Source organism: Coloeus monedula (assembly GCF_965178545.1).
Source record: "Coloeus monedula genome assembly, chromosome: 2".
Classification (NCBI taxonomy): Eukaryota; Metazoa; Chordata; class Aves; order Passeriformes; family Corvidae; genus Coloeus; species Coloeus monedula.
Window position 1 is genome coordinate 70614591 of NC_138782.1, and position 24527 is coordinate 70639117.

The 24527-nt window shown below is 41.5% G+C and overlaps 1 protein-coding gene across 1 annotated transcript in view; it reads right to left on the reverse strand.

The window, feature by feature from the left end:
• The window catches only part of LOC309586292 (dermatan-sulfate epimerase-like), a gene marked incomplete at both ends in the record, with an annotated part of 176223 nt that overhangs the window by 17302 nt on the left and 134394 nt on the right, over positions 1-24527 (reverse strand). Inside the window, one exon of the mRNA XM_082303007.1 lies at positions 3070-3538. Coding sequence (XP_082159133.1) covers positions 3070-3538 — 469 coding nt within the window. The remainder of the gene's footprint in view (positions 1-3069; positions 3539-24527) is intronic.

Consider the following 24527-nt stretch of genomic DNA (forward strand, 5'->3'; position numbering starts at 1 on the left):
AGTTGAATTTTTTTTTTTTTTAAATTCTAAAGCTGTTTTAGAATCAATGCCATGACAGCAGAAGTCAAAAGAAATCCAGATTACACTGCTGAAAGAATCAAGCTGCCAATGCCAGATTTAACTTTCCAACATGTTGATGAATCTGCCAGTGATAAAAAAGTCATTTTTCCATTTACATGGCAGTCGTGGCACCTACATTATTGAGAAGGCTTAAGGAGAGTCCTGTTTTACTTACCTTACTGATACCTCTTTGGAAAAGCCCTCTTTACTGATGAAATAAGGAGTTATGGCAGATGACCCTCCTAACATCCAAGGCTCCAAAGTCAGGCAACATCACAACTGTTCCTTCTTTCCACCCTCTGGATCAGAACACACGTGCCCTCAAATTATTTAATAAGGGCAACACTCATATCACCCAGAATGGTACTTTCCCAAAGTCTGAGGAAAACCAAACATGCCTAGATAGACTGGACAAAAAATTTCACCACTGTGACACTGCCAGAACAGCTCATAGAACAGCCACAACTCCTATTTATTATGTTTATTCTCCTAGTCTTATCCTAAGTGGGGAAGTGCGTGCAGTAACATTTTCTGGTACTTTTGAGTTTCTTAGGAAAAACAGATTTACATAATCTGCCTGCCCACTCCTGCAGCCTCTGAACCTGCTAGCCTGTTTGAGCAAAGCCAGACAGTGCAGTATATACCTCAGAGATGTCACATTCCTACTTTTCTGAAAACCACTGTTGGACAAGGGAGAGAGATCTATATTACTGCCATCACCGATGGGGCTATAGTGTCAACTCCATGCTGACAGCATTCAGAGATAAGTTCTCAGGGGGAAAACAAAAATGGAAACCAGATCCATGTTTCTGTCACAGCATTTGAAGAGCTGGCCAGCTGGAGGTTATACAAAGGGCAGCTTAGCCCAGCTATATCGCCTATGTTTATGGTTTCCTCCTTCCGCACTTCCACTACTACATTGCAGCCACTTCTCTTGCAAAGCTGAGAACCCTGATTAAACCTTGATTGATTGCTGAATGGGATGTCTACATCAGAAGGGAAAGATGGGAAAAGCATAGCTGCTCTTTCACCAAGGTAATGCAAGATACTTGCTTGAGAAAAAACAGTAGTTTGAGGCAGGTAAATAACATGAAAGCCAAGTGGAAATGGGATATCTGCTTGGTTCTGATTAGTATCTGGTCAGCTGGAACAAAGGAGAGCATTATAACAAGGGACAGAACAACCACAATTAATCCAGGGCAGGAATCACAGGACACAAGGAACTCAAATCAGGTTGGGACAGAGAGTGAGATGTAGGAAACTGAAAAAAAGAGACACAAACAAGTTCTCCTACTTGAAATAATGATTCCTCCTCTTTCTTATTTCATTAAAACAGATGGCCATGTAACTATACACTACCCAAAACAAGTTAAGAAAGAGTGTGAACAGTGAAACTAAGGAGGAAGGTGTTGACTTTGGAGAGGTCTGTCTCCTACTGGAGATGGTCACACATCCTTGGATTCACCAGTGTAAGCTATATCCCTTTGTCAGCGTGCCAGGAGAAACACACACTGTCTCCAGAGCTAAGACTGAAGCTTTGTATTGCTATGCTTCAGTGGAAGATTTCAGAAATTACTACCACTGTTGAGACAATACTTTTCTTCCCAAATCCCACATGTCCTCTCTTCTGTGGCATGCTGACAATACATGGCCAATGTGTCCCTTCTCTCTCCCATCACTTCTTTTGCTCTAGATCATGTATTTCTGTGGCATTCACCATTTTAGTACTCAGTGTGGGGGAACCCAAACACTATCATGCCTTTTTAATCACGCCCATCAGGAGGATATAGATCCCAAGTTATGCTAGCTCAAATCCAGCATAATTCCAGTGATGGTCCATGGAAGGATAACATTTACAGGACACTAGCTGGTTACTAGAAGTTAAGGAATAGTAGCTTGAGCAATGAATACTGCTTGAACAGCTAATGCTTCTCTTCCTGTGCTAACTTGAATCTTGACTCACACTTTTACTGAGCTGCTGTCTCCACAGAGCTGTAGAACAGCATCTATGACAGAAGGGAGCAGTGCCCCATCCAACTCCATCTCACTGCCCTGGGCAGAAGCCACTGTCCTGGCAAAGCCCACATTCCCATCCTCTGACCTATTCACAGTGACAGCAATCCTGGACCGCAGTCTGCAAGGTGCACCAAGTGGCAGCTGCTGCAGGGAGGTAAGGGAAATACATGTGCCTGAGCAGAAAATGGAGATAAATTGAAGGAGGGTATGAAAAGGACGAGAGCTTGGGGTCTCAATTCTAGAATCACTCCTACAGTGAGAACATTAGCTTCTGTCCCCATCGAAAGAGTGTGGTGCAGAGAGGACAGAGTAACTTGTAGGATGACAACTCACAACCAGGGGAAGTTAATCCAGGAGGTGGTCATCAAAACGCCAGTTACTCAGGCAGTTCCAGTAATCACATGGACAACTATCAAGTCCTAGTATGTCTTAAGGAGAGGCCCAAGAACCATGCAGCCAAGTGAAGCTGTAAGTCTGAACTAAAGCTCAGACAGATGTTAGAGCAGACTGCAAAAACCCAAGAGTGTAACTTTTACTTACACCTAATTATACCTTTTTCATAAGTCCCCCTTTCCTAAATTCTTCCTAAGGAAGAATTACCCAAAAGGTATGTATGAATCTGGGGAAAAAAAAAATTTAAAAGTAACACTTTTAGCACTGCTTGCCACAAACCAGATGTGAGACGACTCCTTCTGACTGAGAGTGGGTTTAGATTACTTTTTTTTTTTTTTTTACAGCAAATAGGGTGGTGCACAAAGAGTCATGCTCCTTTCAGCATCAACTTTCAAGAAGGTAAGTCCACTGAAGGTGAAAAGCTGTGTGTCTCTGCTGGTCCAGATGAGGGTATATGCATTCAGCAAGTTAGTCACTGTTAAAATTAATATTAGTACAACTGACATAATTTAAGCAATTCACTCATCCACTCACTCCTCCAGCTGTAAGCAGTTTATACAGTAAGAACAACTTAAAAAAAAAAAAAAGACAAAAATCTACCAACTAGGCTGAGCCGCCATCCTCTCCATGTAATCCTTGGCCATATTGATGGCCTCGATGTTTTCAGGGTAGAGCACACAGAACATTGCCAGGGCCCCAAGGTTGTTGCCATAAATTTCATTCCAGCGAGCGCTGAACTCCTTTGGGTCCCAGGGAGGAAGGTACTCCAGGGGATTCGACAGCATGGTTTGCACTGCTTCAATCAGACGAGCTGCAATGTGCTGGTGCGTGGTGCTGGCCTGCAGCCGCAGAGACTCCACATCCCCCTTGGAGAAGTAGAGCATGGGGTAGCTGTCATAGTTGGCGTTGACAAAAGGAACCATTGCGTCTCGGTCCTCCCTGGCGCCGCAGGCAAAGGCAAAGCAAACTGCGTTTATGAAAAACACACTTGGGGCTCCCCGTGTGTGAGTCCTCATTGTGGCATCAGATCTCCAGGTCTCAGTGGCAGCCAAACCATCTTTGAAATGTCCTGTGGTAGATGGACATGAGAGAATGGGTTAGAACGTGAATCTGTGAGACTATAATTCAGGAGCTTCTCTAGGAAATATGATTCCGTATAAAGAACCTGATGTATTGTCCAGGTGACTTTCAAATCATTTCTATATGAATACTTCAGTCGAAACATCTACTGAGCAATTAATCCAGAAGAAAAAGCTGTACACTTTGAAGAAAGCCCCTTCCTTCCTTCCCGCATCTTTCCCTCTAGTTGCTGATACCAGGTGAAGGGAGACAACAACAGCTCTTGTACTTGAGATTTCAGATAATTGCAATGGTGCCTAATATGATGCAGCGCTGACGGTACTGGCAAGAGAAGAAGGGTGGGAAGGGAGGAGGAAGGGGGAGAGCCAGGGAGCTGGCAGCAGCCAAGCCTGCGTGCTGTCTTGGCTGATGTTAGCAGCTGGAGAGGGAAAGATGAGGAATGCTGGAGGTTTGCGCTGGGGTCACTTTATACAGTGCTTATGGCCTCTGGTTCTGACACGTCCTCATTTTAAAGAAAGAAAAAAAAGAGCAAGTCAGGAGTCAAAAAGGGAAAGAGAAAGTGGCAGGGTCTCAGAAAAACAGCTGAAATGCTTTGCCTTCCAGGCATTTAGGGGTTTGCATTACTAGTATTTTTTCCAAGGGGCTTTCCATTTTACATGTGGAGATTTACTGCCAGTTACCAAGAAGGCTGAACACTGAATTAAAATGCATATTCTTCTACCTACATGACTTTTTGAAATGTGCTCAAATGGGAAATCTATGCAGAGGTAAATGCACCTATTTAAACATAGTAAGTTACTTTACAGAAATTACCAACTATGTGGCCTAAAGTCACAGATAAAACATGGCCAAGATCCCCCTGAGGAAAGCCAGCAAATTCCTAGAATTCTTGTGAGGGAAAAGGTTACGGAAAGCAGGCTCAAGTGAGACAGTTTTATGTAAATAATGAACAGTAGTTTTCAATTATTAAAAGGAGAAATAGAAGGAAAGAAAACCTAAAAACAGATACAGTTTTTTGTCCCATGGAAAACCTGTTTCATAGGATTTGGTCATAAAACTTGTAGGAAGTTAAAATACAAAGCAACCTTTTACTTCTCCCCACAGGTCTCTACTACATAGCCAAAATTTTCAATAGAAACTGAGGCTGCTAAAACTTTACTTATAGACCCACATCCTGTTTCAACAAAGTCATTAATATGAGAAAACTTTGACAGAGAAGAGCCCTTCATGACTACTGGGTGCTCAGACCCTCTAAATTTTTGTGCTCAGCTCCTAAAATTAATTTGGGAGCAAACATCTTTGACCAAGAAATACATTAATTTTTGTGCAGTTCTACCCAGGGAACAAATAATATTATACTCTGTAACTGCTTAAATTTGTCTATCACAGCAAGTAGCATAATTGCTTAAACAGAACGTAATGGAAGATGACATTTTCATAGTATTTTAATGCATTTTGCAAGTATATTTTGCCCTCTTTTGGACATGAACCAGTTGTTACAGGACACATTATCACAGGCTGGTTTATTTGGTAACACTCTTACTGCATCTACATAGTGCCTCACCACATACACACACACAAAAAGATACATGCACCACAGTTTATCCAGATATATTCAAATCTTCTTGTATTCTTCTCTATGGTGAAGGAAACTATACAACAGTGTATTTTGACAGGAAGGAGGTAGAAACCAGCCAAACCAGTATATTATGGTTGAAACATGATGTCATTTTTTTAATTGATGAAAAAACTGCTTTGTCATAAAAAACTCCACTTTAAGTTTTTTTTAATGCCTCTGTGATCCTTCAGAACTGTGGGCAGAGGAAAGAACCTAAAAAATACACAAAATAAAGGTAAAAATGCTTGTAGCTTCTTCTGTGTTAACCATATATTGAAAAAGTTTCCTGGCTTACAGAAGCAGAAAAAAATCCCAGCTAGCAGTTAGGACTTCATACATTCTTTCCTTTGGTTTGATTTCTCTAAGTACTTCTGCACATCAGTGAGAATTAAGAACATGCATAAATTTTGGGATGGTTTTAAGAGATCCCTAAATTAAGGTATTTCTGACCAACAACTAGGGAATATACAGTAAGGTTTCCCAGAACTTCTCCTTTTCAAATCTGAACACACATTTCTCAGCATTACACTGTCATCAAACATATCCAGTGTTGTGAAAAAGTCATAGTCTGTATTCTCAAGTATTTAATAGCCTCCGTCATTTTCACCCTTCATTCATGTGCACATCTCACAGAGAAGGTAAACCCTTTTTTTACCCTTACATGAGTAGGTAAACCCTTTCTTTTTACCTTTACACTGCACCACATTGTTTAGGCTAACAACAGAATAACTGGAAAACCAACCTATTGTATATTCATAAGCAGCTTATTCACAGTCAAGATCTGGAAAAAAGTAAACAGGCAGTGACAAAAGCAGGAGTACAAAATAATTTATTCTCGGTTAAATTCTACTGACACCCTTCCTATGATATGAAGACCATAACTCACAGCAGCCATGACTCAGTAATGACAGTGAGCCCTGTCCCGTAACTTTGCAGGGCTCAGCCTGGTGTCACTGATGGATGGGAGGAGGCAGCTGGAAAGGAGTACACCTTCCTTTCCAAGCAAATCTCTGAACCTTGATTATCAGCATAGCTTAGGTGAAGCTGGATCTGTGCAAGTAAGTGTCCTCCAGCTTACCAACTGTGAGTGAACCTACTACAAGTTTGCTTGATACACAGGGCTTGGAAGAATAGGAGTCTGGGCCTTCTGATCACTTAATGTGCGCTCACAATACCATTTTTTAAAGCTAAAGGAATTTCTTACTCTCATATTACACTGCATCTTTACCAGTCACATCTTCCAAGAAAAACTTTACCAAGCAATTCAACCTTCTCTGAAAATGAGGGGGTTTTATTCAGTTGGGAAACCATGACCTGATAAAGTATTAAAAATTAAAAGCAGAATGAAGGATGCTTGCCCATGGAAGAAAATGCTCATATACAATGTGCTTTGAAAATGTTGTCATTTAGTCCTAGACTGAAAGAGCATTTTGCATGATTTCCACTCCACTGCCTGCAGAAACAAAATAGTAAAAAACATCAATTATTCCAAAAAACCCACCCAAAACAGATTAAATCTTAACTACTTTGGTTTTCCCCATCTTCATCAACTGTTAGATGTTCAGCTGTAGTAAAAAAAAAAAGAAGTATTGTAAAACTGAAACCACTAACTAAACTAAACATTGGTTTATACAGATAAGTTTACCAAATAAACTATTTAAAAGAAAAGAGAGGCCCATTTACTCCTGCCACGTGCACAGAAACATCACTTCATCAGTGAGAACAGAGGAGGGAGAGAGGGACAGAGGACGAGGGACAGGAAATGATGGCACGGTTAGAATCACCAGCTTGCACAGCTGTGTGTCCTTGAAGCAATCTGACCTTCTTGTGGGTGATTAAAAATTAAAAACAGGTAAAGAACTGTGGCTTTCTGTAGTATCAGTTCTGAAGCGCCACTCTGCTTTGTAGCTGCTTTTTACTGGGACCACACTTCTATCACTTCTTAAAAAAGCAGAAATTGCAGGTGTCTCTCATGCTAGCCACGATCCACCTCTGACATGGGCATCTTGTCAACATTTACAATCAGGAACAAAAAAGGTGGGATTTCAGGTGACTAAAACTACCACAAACTGGAGGCATTACACCACCACAGATTACTCAGGTTTCTGAATAAAAGATCTTCCCAGAGCCCAGGGCTGGGACACGGACACGTCAGACTCTTTGTCTTCTTTTGGGAAGCTACTATGTTCCACAAAGGCTACAGTTCTCATTATCGTTAACTGAGACACCTGAGAAACAAATGTTTGTGTAAGAAATGTGTTCAAATATTTAAAGGAAAATCTGTTCCACCATACTGACAAAAATCAAATCTTCAGGTACAGTGTGCAAATTTTGACTTTAGACAATGATCTCTGAGTCAGGACTTAAATTTCATAATTTCTTTGCACTTCATAAATTATTGACAGTGAAAATGAACTTTTTTACTCAATTTGTTTCAATGCTTGTAATATTATAACATGCAGTTTCATTTTGAACAACAGTGTCACTACAATTTTGTCCCAAATTACATTACAAGAACTGGTATTAAAACCAAAATAAGCAATTTTAGCACCCAGTGCTAAAACAGGTAAGAAAGTCATAGATATTTTACCAATAAATGCTCAAACACCAGAAACAGCTGCTGTCCTACCAAAACTGTGAAATTAATAGGTAACATTGCAATGAGATGTGTGTGGAATCTATTAAATGGAGAGGGATGTGCAACTTTTTGTCCCAATGCTGACCACTGCCAAAATACAACATGAGGAGCAGTAGGTTAGATCACAGCAGAGAGAATGAAACTTCTGTAGGAACTCCTTTTTTTGCACTTTGTCCAGATATCTGAAATATCTTTTCACACACATTGCAGCTGACTTTGCTGCTGATGAGAGGAGCAAAATCTGTAACATGGAACCTCTCAGTTGGAAACTTCGGCAACATTATATAATGGTAACGTTCTAAAATCGAGACAGTTACATCAACTGAAGAGCTGTTTTGTTCAACAAAGTCAGTTTTACCACCAATCTAAATATTTTGCAAACATATTTAAAAATGGGAGAGCAATTAAGTCTTCTAACTGAATCCAACGGCATTTTAGTACTAAAAAATGCAGAGTAGCTCCGTGAAAACAGAGTTGAAAGGGTCAGTAGAGACTAATTCCCATATATACATTGCCATTTTGTTCCAGAGAAACGTATCTGATACAGCATAATTAGGTAGCAGATGGAGCAGAACCAATAAAACTATAAGCTTATCTTTGTGCTGTAATAATCACGATGAATCTATTGACCAAAGTCCCAAGCTGTACAGCTTCTGCATCAACAAGCGGTACCGCTGAAACCCTTTCAAAGCTGTGGGGCAGGACACCAAGGTGGGAAACTCCCATGTCCCAAGAGTTAGGAGCAGTCAGGAGTCCTTCACCCACCTTTTGGTTGATGAGCTAAAACCAGTGACTATCTGGCTGTCCAAAAAAAATACTAGAAAGGTATAAAAATTGCTGCTTAAAACTTGAAAAATACCTATTAAGACCTTAGCCACCAGGGGATATTACTTCATTTCTTCCTCTGATTTTTTCACTATGAAAAACATGCTACATCACAATTATATAATTCCAAAGGTATTTCAAAACTTAAATACCGAAATCCCAAATATAATTCAGAAGTACATCTGCCATAAATAAAGTACAGCTCAGGTATCCAGGTGTTAGTATTGCACTTGTTCTGAAACGATCTGAAATACCTTGAAAGAAGCTTTGTATCAACTTTTACGTCTAACAGCTGTGCTATGAAAATCCTAATGGCAACCAGAAACAGCCAGTTCCTATAGAGATTATCAGCATATGACATCAAGTCAGCAGTCAAGATTTAAACTTGTGTCTGTCCTTTGATCTAACACAAAATCAAATGGATCTGTGTAGAGCAGTACACAGCTGTGTCAGGCCATAATTCTGGGAGAATGGAGGGTTGCATTCATTCTCCACCACGCTACAGGTAAGACAGCAACTGCAAAATATTTTTATAAGTTCACAGCAGGATGTGTAAGACAGTTGTGATGGAAGTTTCATCTGTTAATTTCTTTCAGTTAAAAGCTTATTTGTCTATTTTATCAGTGTATATATAAATTAACAGGGCATACACACACACTCTGAATGCATAACCTTCTCTCTGCCTCAAGCAAAAACATGATTGAAATTGTCTGCATGTCCAAACCATAATCTGGGAATTTAGAACTTCCCTCTATTTTACAGTTTATCCTCCTGTAAAAATGCTTTCTCAGTAATTTTTTGGTTGCACTAACACTAGTATTCCTAACCCTTACTGGGATCTTTGATTCCATACTTCACTCCACAGAATGAGTAAGGAAGTAATTTCGATATCTGGAATCCTGCAGGGCATCATTCCCAACCAGTACAGACATGCCTGTTAAGGCATCCACGTTCAGTGAATGAAAGCCCAGTCACTTTTACCATCAAAGGCATACACCCATAAGCTACCACAGAAAGACCTCCTCTAGAACACCAGCACTGGATCCCGTGCTGACATAATTTCAAAAGGCTATTTCAATAATTAAAATTAGGTTTTGTTTTTTACTTCAGAAATGTTTTCACAGATGTTAACACTAGAGGAAGGCAGCTTGAGACTTTTCATCTAGGCCAAGAGGATATACTCCCTACGTTTAATATCCCAGAAGTCAATCAAACCACTCATCCATGTGTTACACTGTTACAGCATGTAGGGCACCTCTGGGGCTTAGGACTATGACAGTAACAGGCACTTCAGAAACACAGAACAAAGGCTCCTGCACAATCTGGGTGGTGAAACAATATTCCTTTGGCAGCTACCGGGAAGTAACTTGTCTTCCTGGCCCTCGCACAGAGACCCACGCGGGCTCGGTAAGGCTGTGAACCCTTTGGTGTGGGGTATTAGGAACAATGTGTAGGGCTTCCTCTGACAGCAGCTCACAGCCCTAAGGCACAACCACCCGTCACAAGAAGGGAGCAAGGGAACAGAACGCCTAGGGCAGACTAGAACCTCTGTGTGGATCCAGTAGTACAATCATGGAGCACAGGAAGAACTGGAAATACTTCACAGGGTGATGGCAATGCCCAGGAGGTGCAAATAAAGGACAGGAAAAAATAATCATACGTGCAAAAGGGGAAAGCCAATTACTGCTGTCTGAATTCCTCCTTGTGCCTAATCCGCCCCAGGGAGTTGCATGCTATCCATCTTCCCTCACTTCTGAGGAGGCTGATTACAACACCAGAAACTTCTGATACCAAAACAAGTGTTTTCATTTCAGACTTTAACTTTTATCCTCTTTCCAACTAACTCTTCTTTGCTGGCCTTGACCTTTACTCTTCCAAATACTTGTAAATATTTTAAATCCTCTCGTTTGTTGTTCTTGACTATGTATAATTAACAGTTTTAATATTCCCTGCTTATTGTTTTAATTGTCCTTCATTCAATTGTCTTCAAGAAATTGTAAACAAATGATGTGATTCTGGTGGAGTTTTACAAGGCCAGTTCTCACTCTGTATATCTATATCTATCTACAAACTTGAGTAGCTGAAGATATCAAATATTTTTATTTGTAAAGCATTTCCAGAGAACTTCATATTAATATACAGGAATTCTAAAATGCATCATATCCTTCAGTTGCTATAGGATCAAAACTCATTTTAACTGTTTCCATATCCCATTTCTGACTCTGTGTTGCATACAAAACTATATTAATATTTTATTGTTATTTTTATTGTGATGATTTTGGCTAGGGTAGATTTAATTTTCTTTGTAGTAGCTAGTACCAGGCTATGTTTTGGATTTGTGCTGGAAACAGTGTTGATAATTTAGGGATGTTTTAGTTACTGCTGAGCAACATTTATACAGTCAAGGACTCTTCTCCCTCTCCCCCCACCCCAACAACAAAGGGGCCAAGGATGCACAAGGAGTTGGGAGGGGACAGTCAGGCCAGCTGATCCCAACTGACCACAGGGATATTCCATAACACATGATGTCATACTTAGCCTGTAACATTGGGAAAGAAGAAAGAGAGGCACATTCAGAGTCGCAGCATGTCTTCTCAAGTAACCACCATATGTGATGGAGCCCTGCTTTCCTGGGGATGGCTGAACACCTGCCTGCCCATGGGAAGTGGTCAATGAATTCTCTGTTTTGTGTGGCTTTTATCTATTAAACTGATGGTATCTCAACTCACAAGTGTTCTCACTTTTATTCTTCCAGTTCTCTTCCTCATCCCACTGAGGGGAATGAACAAGTAGCTGTGTGGGGCTGAGCTGCCAGCTGGGATTAAACCATGGCAACCATATATGTTAAATTATTGTGACAGCATACAGGAGCACCAGCAAAGTCCAGAGAAGCTGATGCAAGTCAATTTATGAACCTAAGGTGTTTGCAATCTAAGCAATTTAAACCAACACTTGCTTTTATATTATCTACAGATAATCTTAAGAGTGTGAGTATGTAGAGCCCAAATGTGTACTCACACAGAACTACTGGTTGATTTGTTACAGGATAAATGTCACTGTGTTTGTAGACCTAAATTGCTACCTGGTAGTAGCAGAGATAACAACAGAATTATATCAATAATAATGAACAACCTACTCATCAGTAGAGAAATGCAGCTATCTCATTATCTAGGGTTTCTCCACAGAGAGAGAGAGCATACAGCTCCTCTCTCTCCCCATAGATACAATATACACTCAGATGCAACTGGTTTTTTCAGGGTACAAACTTGGAGAGAAAATAGAATGTATTGTCCTGTAGTTCCTTCAGGGCTATTGTTGTCCTCAGTGCACCCCAGAATACCCTTTAACAAAAGCCCTGATAAAAGTGATGATTACATTTTCAAGGACAGACGCCTCAACTGCAGATGGAGTTAAACTGCTACATTATTCCTGCAAAATGTAGGTACTCACAGTGTACATGAGCAATCTGTGAGCAGCATCAACACAACCATTAAATTATGGGTTAATTTTGAGATTTACAATCTAATGATCTAATTTCTGACTAAGTTGCACAGGCATGGCTCTCATAGAACTGAAACCAGACAGATCATTTTGGTAAAAAGTGTGATGAGCCATGATTACAAGGATATGATTAAAAGGCTTTAAAGGAACATAATATCCACAGAAATGCCTGTGAATAACTTTTCAAAATACTTTAACAACTCTAGGCAGCCACTTGACTAGAAAGCTGAAAGCAGCCTACCAGGTTTATAGAAAATGTTCAGCATTTTTAATATTTCTGATAAAAACCCCCACAAAATAAAGGCATAAACCAGACCAACTGTGGTGAAAGAACTTGTATGTTAAAATTACATTTCTCTTGTACTGAGATACAACACCTACCAGAGTCAAGTGACCAGGGTCCCTACAATCTTTGCCTACTCTAAACAATGCTACTGCTGATTCCTCCTGTATACTTTGAGTCTAAGCAAGGAGAAAAACAGAAAGAAAGACCAAACAAAGGTAATTTCAGACTGTGTACATAATAGTCACATTGTGACTGTGCTTTCACACCTGATGATGTCCCAAGAGCTGATGAAAGTGCCATGCCAGTACCTGATGTGATAATTATTTCCAGTGCTCTGTCCTTCACGTGATTCCCAAAATAACCAAACCCCTTTGGTCAGCTCTCTGTTACCAACAATTTACTTCTGCTAAGCTTTTATTGGCAAAGCATTAATGAGAGATCTCTGGTGGCATTTGCTAAATTTCCTTTTTCCTAGCAGGCTTCCCTGCCCAGTTCTCATCCTGTGCATGTAAGCAAATCTGCACAAAGTGCAGTGCACAAGTGTTTAGGGTTTTACTAATGCAACACTGTCTCACCTCACCATATCCCAGCTGGGCTTAGCTGGGTGAAGAGACACCAGTATGAAGTTTACCCATATAAACAGAATACTGGCTCAAAGGGAGTCAAATGCAGAATCTATTAAATTATTTATATTAAGTATGTGGCTACAGTCTTGAACACAAACTGGCACCATGGTTTAGCAGCTTTAGGAGACTCCACCGCTGTAACTATGCTCTTTAATCTACCTCAGCTGAAAGGAGAGAGCAAAGAAGGTGAGAACAGCCAGGACAAACTTGCTGCTGAGGTACCATATTTACCAATTAAATACATCTTGCTAAGAAAAAGTCAATCTCTTTCACTCACCAGACACTTGCATTACCAAGCCTGAGCAAGAAAACAATAGTTACAGAAAGTTTTTTTTTCTTTATATTTTAATTTCTTTAATTTTCTTCTTTAATTTCTTCAGCATCTCTCTCCCCCCTCCCCCCCCCCCCCCAACCAAAAGGCTTTATTTCTTGCAAAATATCCAGGAACAATAGCAATAGGAACTAGCTTTATTTATGCTCATTGCTGTAGTATGCTGTGGGTGCCAGATGTGCAAATTTCCCTACCCAAGCCTAAGAATGTGACTGAATTTTAGTTAAATGCAATCACTTCTGAGAAAAGGGACACTCCAATTTTATGGACAACTACCTCCTCATTTAACTCTAGTTTTCACTGCTCAGACTGCTGGGTACTGAGGGATGTGTCTATTTCTCTACTAGGATATAAACTTCCTATGTTCATTCACAACCCGACAGCTGCCTGGTGATATGAATGACTTCTTACTACCACTGATCTCGGTTTTATTTGAATTCAGTTTTAAAAAAGCTTGTGTACTTGGTGTCATTGTCCTTGAGGAAAAGAAATGGTACACACAGACCTCATGAACCTTTAAAAAGTACCAAACCCAAGCTGTCACTCTAAAACCAGCTTTCAGCTACTCCTTTTTACTTACAACTCTATGTAACCTATAAAAATCACATCTAACATTTGGCTAGGTAATTAAATACATTTTCCTCTCCATTGTAGTGCAGATACTTACTCAATATCTAGTTATGATAACTAATATATACTGCGATAAAAACTGAGCTTGCCTAGGCAACCAAAATCTATCGACTCTTACCATAGGCAATCAGTGGTTCAGTTCATGCATTTCTTTCTTACAACATTCTCTATAACCAAAGGACAGGTTGTAAAGAAGACTGTATATCAATGTGTAGTGGAAAATTAGCACCAAGTGTCTTCTGAGGTCAGTGTCCACAGTAAAGAACACAGACATGTTTAGAAACTATTCTCATATCTTTCTCTTTTATTATCTAAAGAGCACTCAGGTGTTTCTCATGGCAATTCACATCACAATAGCTCAAACAAGACAACAAAGGCAAACTCTTACTTTGAATAAGAAGAAAATGACTTTTTTTAAAGGACCTGAGTAGCGCTTCTCCATTAAAATACATTGTGGTTGCACATCTCAGTGAAGTTTACAGAGAGTCAAGACAATCCCAATCCAGAACTGCTACTTTGTTAACTTCCCCATAATACTTAACTAATTCAGGTCACTGAAAAAAAACACATATAAGCAATGAAACACAGTAAGGAAACTCTTAGCTGAAATAATACTTAGCACTTCTGTAGAAAGATGCACCCAAGGATCTACAAGTAGTTATGAAACTAATTAATTAATTAAACTTGTCAACACCCCTGTGAAGCAAGCAAACACATTTATCTCTTTTACAAGGAAGAAAAGACAGCCATAGAGAGGTGGAGTGACTTGCCCAAGGCTACCCAGCCAGAGTTTTTCAGAGTAATAAACAGCATCTGAATTACTGACTCCCACTGCTGCCCTTCAGCTGAATTGTTCCTTTTTTGAAATACTACAATGAGTTATAATAATAGTTGGCATGATAAACATAATGTGGCAATATTTAGGCTGAGATTTTCTTTGTCTTTGTTTAGACTATATTAAAATTTTAGTGTTATTTAAATTGAAGTTGATCTTCTTAGTGTGACTGAAAAATCTCCAAGTTGAGCAATATTTCTTGTATTTCATTCACAGCTGTGTCTACTTTTTATGTTGCCATTCGTCATGGCTAAAAACCAAGCCGAAAATGCAGGAAAATTTCATAGTTTTATATTGCTTCAAGAGAGAACAACAGAAGATCAGAGAGGGTGGTTACTTTCATTCATACCAAGTTGAATTTTAAGAGTTGGCATGAGACACACCAAGTGATGATGCACTGCTTTCATGCAATACTAGGTACAGCAATTGCAACTCGCTGCCTGGGGCTGAGAAGACTAAGCTCCCCGAGTTGACAGCTCTGGTCCCAGGTCACTAAAAACTTTTCAAATAAAAAAAAAATAAAAATAAAAAAAAGGAGTGGCAGGAAGTTGCATCGGGCAAGTCGCTCTGTTCCTGTCTCTCAGCGTGCCTAGGTGCAAGACAAGGATGCTACTACCGCTTACCTTTCACACACGCATGTTTGGGAGGCTGAACTCAGCAGCAAAAGGCTCGGAGGCTGTCGCGGTGCTGCGGAGAAGCAGAGTTGTTACCCACGGCGCCCACAGGTGAAGCTCCGCACAGAAAGCGCCACGTCCCCCCGCACGCACCCACCTCCGTCGGACACGCGGGGCCCGTCCTGCGGGTGCCCCAGCGGGGCAGAGCCGGGAAAAGCTGTGCCTGCCGGGGGCTGCTCCCCGCGGGACGCCCCGGCCCCGCCCGCGCCCACCCCGCTGCCGCTGCCCGGCCCCGCGGGCACCTGGAGCCGCTCCCCGGGCGCCGCACGGCCTGGGCACCGTGTGCCGGCGGCAGCGCTGGGACCGACCGCCCCTTCCCGAACCCGCCGGCCAGCGGCACCCCCGCCCCGCTCCGCGCCCGCCCCGCCGCCAGGCGCCCCGGGAGCCGCGGCGGAGCGCAGGGGCGGGATGGAGGCGCGGGAGCGCTGCCCGCTCCGCACGGGCACTCACCGCCGGCGGCCCCTGCGCGGCGCCGGCCGCTCCTCGCCGGCCAGAAAGTTTCTCCTCCGCAGCCCCGGGCGACGGAGCGGGGAGGGGGGTGAGGGGTACGTTTTTCAACGCAGGAAGAAAGTGACTCCCCCCTCCCGCTCCACCTCCCGCTTCCCCGCCCTCCTTCCGTACCTCTCCCCGTCCTCCTCCTCCTCTCCTCCCCCCGCGGCTCCGCCAGCCCCTCACGCCATGGCGGCCCGGCGCGGTGGAGCCCGCCCCGCAGCTCCCCGGCCCGGCCCGGGCGCTCCTCTCGCTCCGTGTGTGCCCTTGTGTTTGTTTATCCCTGGCGCGCACACCGCTTTTCTTCCCCCGCCCGTTCCTCCGCGGCTCGAACTTCGCGGAAATGCCCTAATTCTCCCTTTCAGCGGGAGGACTCGTTTCTCCGCTGGGAATGTTTTGGTTCCAATCCCGGCGTGTTGGCACAGGATTCCCTGGAGCTGCAGAGTACGGCAGCGGTACCAGGGACCGGGCAGGGTGGCTGTGGAGGTGACAGCATCCCGGCTGTCCATTCACATTCATTGCCCATCCCTAGTGCTGTCACCATACTGCGTGACAGGAATAGGACCTCCCACCCAAAAGTCCCCTCAAACCGGCAAAGAAACAAAAAGCCGATTTGTCAATCTGCTGTTTTAAGTATGGTGTGGCTACTTACATAAACGTTTCCCATGTAAAAGAGGAAAAAAATAAAAGTGAAACGCCGTGACTGTTCAAGTCAGTCATCCCAACATTTTTTGCAGCCAGACAATTGCAGATATTTCAGAAAGTAACATAAAAGAGGATAAAATAAATGATCCTTTGGAACATTCTCTTTTCTTTCTCAGTCTCTATAGCCTATACAAAGTTTGAAGTGAAGAATTCTAAGTGTTTGTTGGGTTTTGAAAGCTGAGCTTGTTTTATCGACTATGTAATGAAAATAAAAATATTTACATGGGATAGATAAGGATGGTCTCCAACTACCTGAAGTTTACATCTTACAAAGCGTATTCCTCATTTTAGTAATGCGTTTACTGATATTACTGAGTCAGTCAGCAGGCTCATAAGTGCTCGGTTCCCTGTTTTAAAATGCAAACTGTTTTTTTCTGAGGATGGTTTTGAACAGGTTCATTGTGGTTTAAAGTGTGATTTCCCGCTGTTCTATCAGGACTAATAAACTTGTGGAAGCTAGACAAAACTAGAAACTATAAATTTCCCTTCACCCTTTCATTCCTGTTGTATTTCTCAGCAACATCTAGTGACAATCTCAGCCCTAAAGACTAGGGATCCATACATTGCTGCTGCAAACTCCAAGAGCAATGCCAGAACCTGGAATGAAGCCTTGCTTTTTTACCAGTAATGACATGCCTAAAAGCACTAAGTGCTTCAGTTTCAGTCATGCAAACACTAGATTAATCATTAGAACATATCTTTCTGAACGCCTATTTGAATGGTATTAGGCTCTACGGCATTGATAGTAGAGTTGTAAAATATTGCTGTTGTGATACAAATGAACATGTGAAGAGCTGCAGACCTCACAGTCAGACCAGATGTGGCAGGTAGACTGATTCTACTGGAATTTCTAAAATTACAACAGTGCCTAAAGTGATCATGAGGAAGGTGTTTAAGTACTTGTCATATGTCTGCATCATTAGGAATGTAAATATATTAAGTACCTGACTCTAAGTTAAATGGAATTAACCCTTAAAATTCTGAAAAGCATAATGTCTGAATGGCTTTTGAAATCCTGCTCTTGATCTGTGCATGGATCTCTCTGTATTGTAGAAAAACTGCCCTGTTCTGCCCTGTGATGACGAATACCCAGGCAAAGCACACCATGGCTCCTTTATAGCATGGCCTCTTGGCTTTCTGCCTCAGAAGGGATGAGATTGGATGTGCTGCTTGGATTTTGCTCTGGTGCGCAGTTAGGATGTGCCGGAGATACCAACAGGGTGGAGAGCCACAAATCCTCTCTGCCTCGTGTCCTCTTGTGCAAAATGGGGCTCATTTTACTTCCTGGTAACTCAGAGTGCTTGTCAGGATAAATAGATAAATTAAAATTTATAGGATGATTCAGCGATATCTAAGAGAGGCAAGATCTGTCCACACTAGGTTAATTTCAGCATTGCCACTAGCTATTTTGAAATAAAAATGGCCCCAGCTTTAGCAAGCATCATGTCCAGTGAAAGACTGAAAAAATTAGCCTCAGGAATAGAAGCTGGAGCAAAATTGCCTTCAGCTATGTAAAAGCTGCTAAAAAGAAGATAATAATCTCTTATCCTCATCCTCTGAAAACACCATGTAAATTGCAGTAAGAGAAATTTAGGCTAGCTAGGATAAAAAAAGTATTTGTAAGAGTAAGTAAAGAAGGAGTGAGCAGCACCTCTCTACTTGGAGGCTTTTTAAGTGCAAGTTGGACATATATTTGTCAAGAATGGTTCAGATCTAGAAAGTCTGATGAATATTGCCTTAGAGCAAGGGGTGGACCAGATGACCTGTCAAGGTCCTGTTTGTGTGATTATGTTTAAAATGCTACTTGCACAGGCAAGGTTATGGATCGTCTTTGATCTCCTTCTGCCCTTCACTTCTTTAGCCTCTTCCTGAGGTTGAGTTTCTCTCAGTGGTTTGCTAGCCTTGCTGCATGCCAGTGAATTCAGTGCTGACAGCAAGAAGAAAACAATTAAACAATGAAACAATGTCAACTTGGAGCAGCAACGTTGGGCGGGATCCATCTAACCTCTGAACATGCCATGCAGTTTTGTTCTATACTTGATGGGTAACTACCTCTGATCTAGTTATGTTAGACTCTTGTTTATAACACTGCAGAGAAAAGTAAATTCTTTTACAGCAGAATTCATCTGACCTGTTTTAGATGTCTTCATTAGGATGTGATGAATCATTTCCCCAGGCTATCTATTCTTGCCACTGACCATAAAGTTGTTTTAAATGACTGACTCAGTAACATACCATCATATATGTTCCATTCCCCTGGTGCTTCTGTCCCTGAAATCACTCATTCCCTCTCTCCTTTCAGGTATCAAGTCCCTAGTTTATTTGTTCCTTTCTTTTTAAAAAATTTTTAATTTTAAATTTAATTTAATTTTATTGGAAAAGTCCCACTGAGGTAAATAGTTTTTGTAGCTGTCATTTCCTTAAATTGCATCATGTGACACTGAAACATACAGCAACCTGACCTTTTGGGTGGCATTGCTCCAGAATGGATTTAGGAAATGAGCTAAATTTACCTGTTGGAGCTAAGACCATTGACTTGGCCAGTTGTTCAGAGTATGTTTCATGGAAATTGTTTGAAAACTTCAGGTCAGACACTGTTCTACTCCTACGTCACATGCTCAGTATTTTTCCTTGGTCTTTATGGCAAGCCACATTACATGCAGTGGCTGGTGTCTGTGTGACTGAGCCAAGCATATGTGGGAAATGCTGCTCTTTTCCAACAATGGCAAGTTTTTTAGGTCACATTCATAGAAATCACTGTACACCTAAGTACAGTGCATGACTTGAAAACATCTGTGGCATCAGAGACACCGTGAGCAGCCACCTCTTGGTAGCATCTATCCTTTCTTCTTGGGGAAGGAAAAACTTCCAAGAAAGCCTGGTAGTTATCTGTCTTGCAGGGAAGGGAAACACACTTTATTTTCCTCCTGCACTGCCAAGCTGGATTACGAGGATGTGAAGAGGGAACAAACCCCAGTTGCCTCAGTAGGACAGGGAGAAGGAAGGCAGCAGGGCCACATGGAGCAAGTGATGTAGGGCTCATTCTGGGGGAGACACCAAGTGTCTTTTGATGCTTCATACATTTAAAAGCCTTTGGTTCTCAATTATTAGAGTTTGTATATTTGGAGGTGGTTTCTCTTTCTTCCTAACTGAAGATACTAGCCTAAAGAGGGAAGCTGTATATCATTCTGCCTGTTCCACATATGCAGCCTTGGCCATCCTTTTCTTCTTTTCTTTCTTCCTGCCCAGTCTATGCAACAGCATTTTTTTCTTCTTTGAATTTTCCTCTGTGTGCGTGGGGTTTTTTTTTGTCTTTTTTGTTTGCTTGATTGATTTTGTTTGGTTTTTTATTTTATTTATTTTTTTTAAGTACCTGCCTCTCACTAAAGACTCCTGTGTTCTCTATGTGATCTGTTTGGTCTCTAATTCCCAAGTAAGAAACACTTCTACATTTGTCATTAAGTGACAAAACAAATGAAAAGAGAGAGAAACAAAAAATTCTCCAGATTCTTTCACTAATTCTTCAAAACAATTGATTTGGTTATGACCATAACCCTTGTGTTTTCTTTGCCTTTTGTGTCCAGCTGTGAGGATTTCCGATCTTAGTGCTGTGAGCTGAAACCCTGTAGGAGAAGAGCACTAGGCCAGTCTCTTCTTGTAGCTGAACTGCAGAACTGCAAATCTGGATACTTGCATCTGAGATGCTCTGCCCAACTCTTCTCCTTGGACTTACTAGTGCCACATGAAGGCAGCTTTAATTTTCCAATCTTATCCCAGTTCCAGACACATATGGGAGAATGTTGGCTATCTCCTATTTTCCAACCAGGGTGTGGACCAGACAGTGTCCTACTGTTGTTTCTGCTACATCCTTAAAGTTTATGAGGCTGTTGCATGATTCATTCCATTTAATACTTGGGCATTGGGGCTTCTGGCTCAGTGCAGGCAATGGACAGAAACAGTCACAGCTCCAAAACTAGGATGAAAAGGAGTTGCCTGCAATCAGACCTAAAAATTAGAAAAAGTCTGATTCTTAGGGCTGATTTCCATCAAATTTCAGGAATTTGGAAACTTTGTCTAAGCTCATCAGGATACCTGTCTGGTTGGGGCACATTCAGTGTGGCACAAAGCAATTTCTCTCACAGGAAAATCCTTTGACTGCTTCTACATCTACAGACTGGAAATGCTTCTCTCTTTCCCACAGATGCAGCCTTTTACTCTTCTACTTTGTGGTAGCCAAAGTATCAGTAGGGTAGCTGGAAGGGGAAAACACTAGATGTTTCCTAAACAGCTCTTCTTTGTATGTAAATGGGACATCTTTCTCTGCTTTACATTTCCTTTCTTTCCCTCTTTCTTGCTCTCACCATGTGTTCAGCCTGATTTAGCCTGAGGCCAACAGACAGAAAGTCAGATGAAAAAAAATTCCTGCAGATTTCTTAAGGGATGGGAAGCTGCAGCATCAGTAATCAGAGGTAAAACATTTGTGAGTGGAGATAGATTCATGGTCCTGAGATGTGTCAGGAAGACAGTAATCATAAAGCAGGTACATAGGCACTTAAATGGGAAATGCCAAGAAATACCTTGATCCAATGAAAAAATTACTTCCATCATCTGCTCTGTGCCTTTTAACAGCAGAATCCATGTTACTGCTTTTAGATTGCTGTAGATGTCAACAGGGTTTAGGTTTATCTTCTTCTAGCAACTGTTCCTCTGCCTAACTGGCCTCCTCATTCTTTAGCACATATCCCTTCTTTTCTCTGCTGATGATCAAAACAGGTTGGAGAGGGGCAACTCTCCAGAAGCATGTGGCTTTTTATTTATTTGAATTGGTTGTTACTTTATGTTTTCAAATGTGTGACCTTTCTCAACATGTATGATGAGAGTCAACTTCTCTCCTTCCAAATTTCTTTGATGCTATAAGCCAAGCACCATCCCCTGGGAGCACAAGCTGTTAATGCTCATACCAAGAGGAACCTTCCAAAGCCAGACTTCATCAGTACTCTCTTAGAGCTGACTGCCACAACCTCCCTTTCTGGATGCCAGATATGTCACAATAATGTTTTCCATTTGTAGAATGCTGTTTTCAGTGAAAGGCATTTTTAAGGCTGGAATCCACCTATTTTATGGAGTCACTTGGTATGTGGAAAGCCAAGCAGACAAAAAAACAACTGCTGGAATTCATGAAAATCTTTACAAGTTGCTTACTTATCCCCACCCCAGTTGTAGAGTTTCATAGTCCCATGTCTCTCTCCTCTTCCTCAGAGACATGAACATGAAAAAGGTTTGTCTCAGAGACTGTATTTGAACTTGTCGCTGATTCTCCATTTCTCTTTGTAAACTTCTCCCTCTGATTTACTCCATTCTATTTACTGCAGCCAAGACTCAAGGGTGAAGTATTAGATCAAACACAAAGCAAGGCATGAAAAATTAATTTCTGCTTAAGCATAATACTTACCTATACCTACCTATCACTGGAGTGTACCGTAGTGATCAATTCTTCACACTTGACTCTAAAGCAATGGTGCTCAACAACTGATGGCTCTTGTTGCAGTCATACCTTCTCCTTAAAGGCAGCTCCACCACTGCTCTTAGTTTTAGAGCCTTCATGAAGTTGTTGCACTAGTCTGCATCAATAATTGGTTATTTTGTCTGTTGTTCTGGGGCTTTTGGGGCGCTGCTGCTGAGTATTTCAGGGGACCCTGTAACCACCTCGTGATGGGTCACTCATACGCACAATCCATATTTACTGAGTTCCTGGCAGTGTGCTCTGCACAGCAGGGGCTTTTAAATGTGCACACAAGTATCTATTACATACATACGAATACTTTTGCAGAATATCTATCTAACAATGGTCACATTAGTGGTTATTAAGTCTATTTTCTTAAATTCATTTAATTGTCTTCAGGTTACTTTTTCCCCCCTCATTTTGTGTATGGATTAATATCAGTAATGTACCAGCTATCTCCAAATCCTGCACAATAACAGGAGGAAGATTAGATGAAAGAGGAAAATCCCACACAGTAGGATATATTTTGGTAATTATTATTTTCTGACATATACGTGAACTCCTTTCCCTGATACCCTCTGGCCATCTATTGCCCTGTTGATCTATTATGGTCAGCTCATGCTGACCCTCAGCCTTTTTGTCCTTGAGCTCCATCTATACTCCATTTTCCATCACCTGTCCAATACTGATCTAGAGATTTCTCTGGTTACTGCCTAAGAGTGCTTAGTTTATTTAATTGACCTAAAACTCCAGATCTCCTATGAAATGCAGATAATTCCCTCATGTCTGGGTTCCCATGTCATGGTATCCTACCCTTTAATTGCTGACTGTTCATGTGTATACATTTTCGGGGCAGCTTTGAGGGAAAAAACAGGGATAGAAGTTCATTGCTGCTGTCTCCAACACTGATGTCTCCAACATTGCTGCAGCTGCTTCAACAGCAGCCCTCCAATAGGTATTTTTGAGGCTTCTGTCAGAACAAGATAAAGAATTTTTTCTCTTAATTTCATAACATATTGTTTCTTTTCACAAAATTTATAGTAGCATCTTCTTTCTCTGGATTAATATAATTTACAGGCTGCTTAGCACCCGAGAGTGCACATTTGATTTCTCATTGAGGTCTGAGGTTACAGGGGATGATAGAGAAAGAAAACTGAAACTCTCAGGTATTATTTTGAGATAAGGCAAGAAAAGAATTGCTATATTCACCTGTACTTTTATTCCTCAGAGATGGTGGAGGCTTTAGAAAGTAATCTTTTAATGTAAATTTATTAGGCACATGGAGTCCCAATTTTTAGAGGTCCTTTAGTGCTGTAACAGAACAAGGTCTACTGAAAGTTAATGGACTTATTTCCTAAAATATACCCAGAAAATACCACTCTCATAAATTTTCAACAAGAACACCTATTTTTTTCCCCTCCTGTATACAGGGTAAGATGGTTTATGATTTTCTTCACTTTTAAAAGGAATCTAAGTTCCCAGCCTTGTAAGAGAGAATCAAATGGAGTGTTTAAGTGCTTTTACTCAACATTTAGTAGCCAGTGGAAAGCAGAAATACCTTTCTGGCTAGAGAATCTGCTCCAGCTGGGTTATTGGAGCTGCTGTGCACACTGCTGCTCCATTTGTGCTGCTGCCATTTTGCATCTTGCAACCTCTAATTTTCAGAAGGGGCTGGAAGCCATCACATCATTTTGAAGTGGCTGCGATGGTTTCTCACCCCTGTGCAAGTACTTAAAAGTCGTCATGGCCATGTGTGAGAGAGCCACGTGTGCCCTGCGGCAGCGGGAGTGGGAGGCATGAGGGATTTTTAGCACAGTTCTGATTAAATCAGTTTCGCTGCAGCGGGGCAGAAGTTAAATGCGCTGCTTCAGATGTTTGCCCTTCTGTGAACTGTGACATCTGGCCAGCTGTAAAACCTATGTGGTCTTGCCATGGCTGCCAGAGATCGGCCGTGGGTACCCACTTCATCCTGGAAAGATTTGCCTTACACCTTTGTCCCATATTCAGCAAAATGATCGGTCATGCTGGCCACAGCACTAGTCCTGTAGACAGAAATCCCCAGCTTGCCCTGTAAAGATGCTAGCACGCTTTTAGGGCTGGAAATCTCTGAGTCTGTTTCACTTCCTGGATTCCATCTTATTTTGGCCCTAATCCAGGCTCCGTTTTCCAGTTAAACATTTCTATTTATAATGCTTACTGAAAAACAGGATTTGTTTCTTGCACCAAAAACATTCAGAAGAAAACCTCTTTTAAAATTTTTTTTCTCTCCTGTGACTCACCAAGGGGGATTGATGTTCCACTTACTTAGAATTGCAGA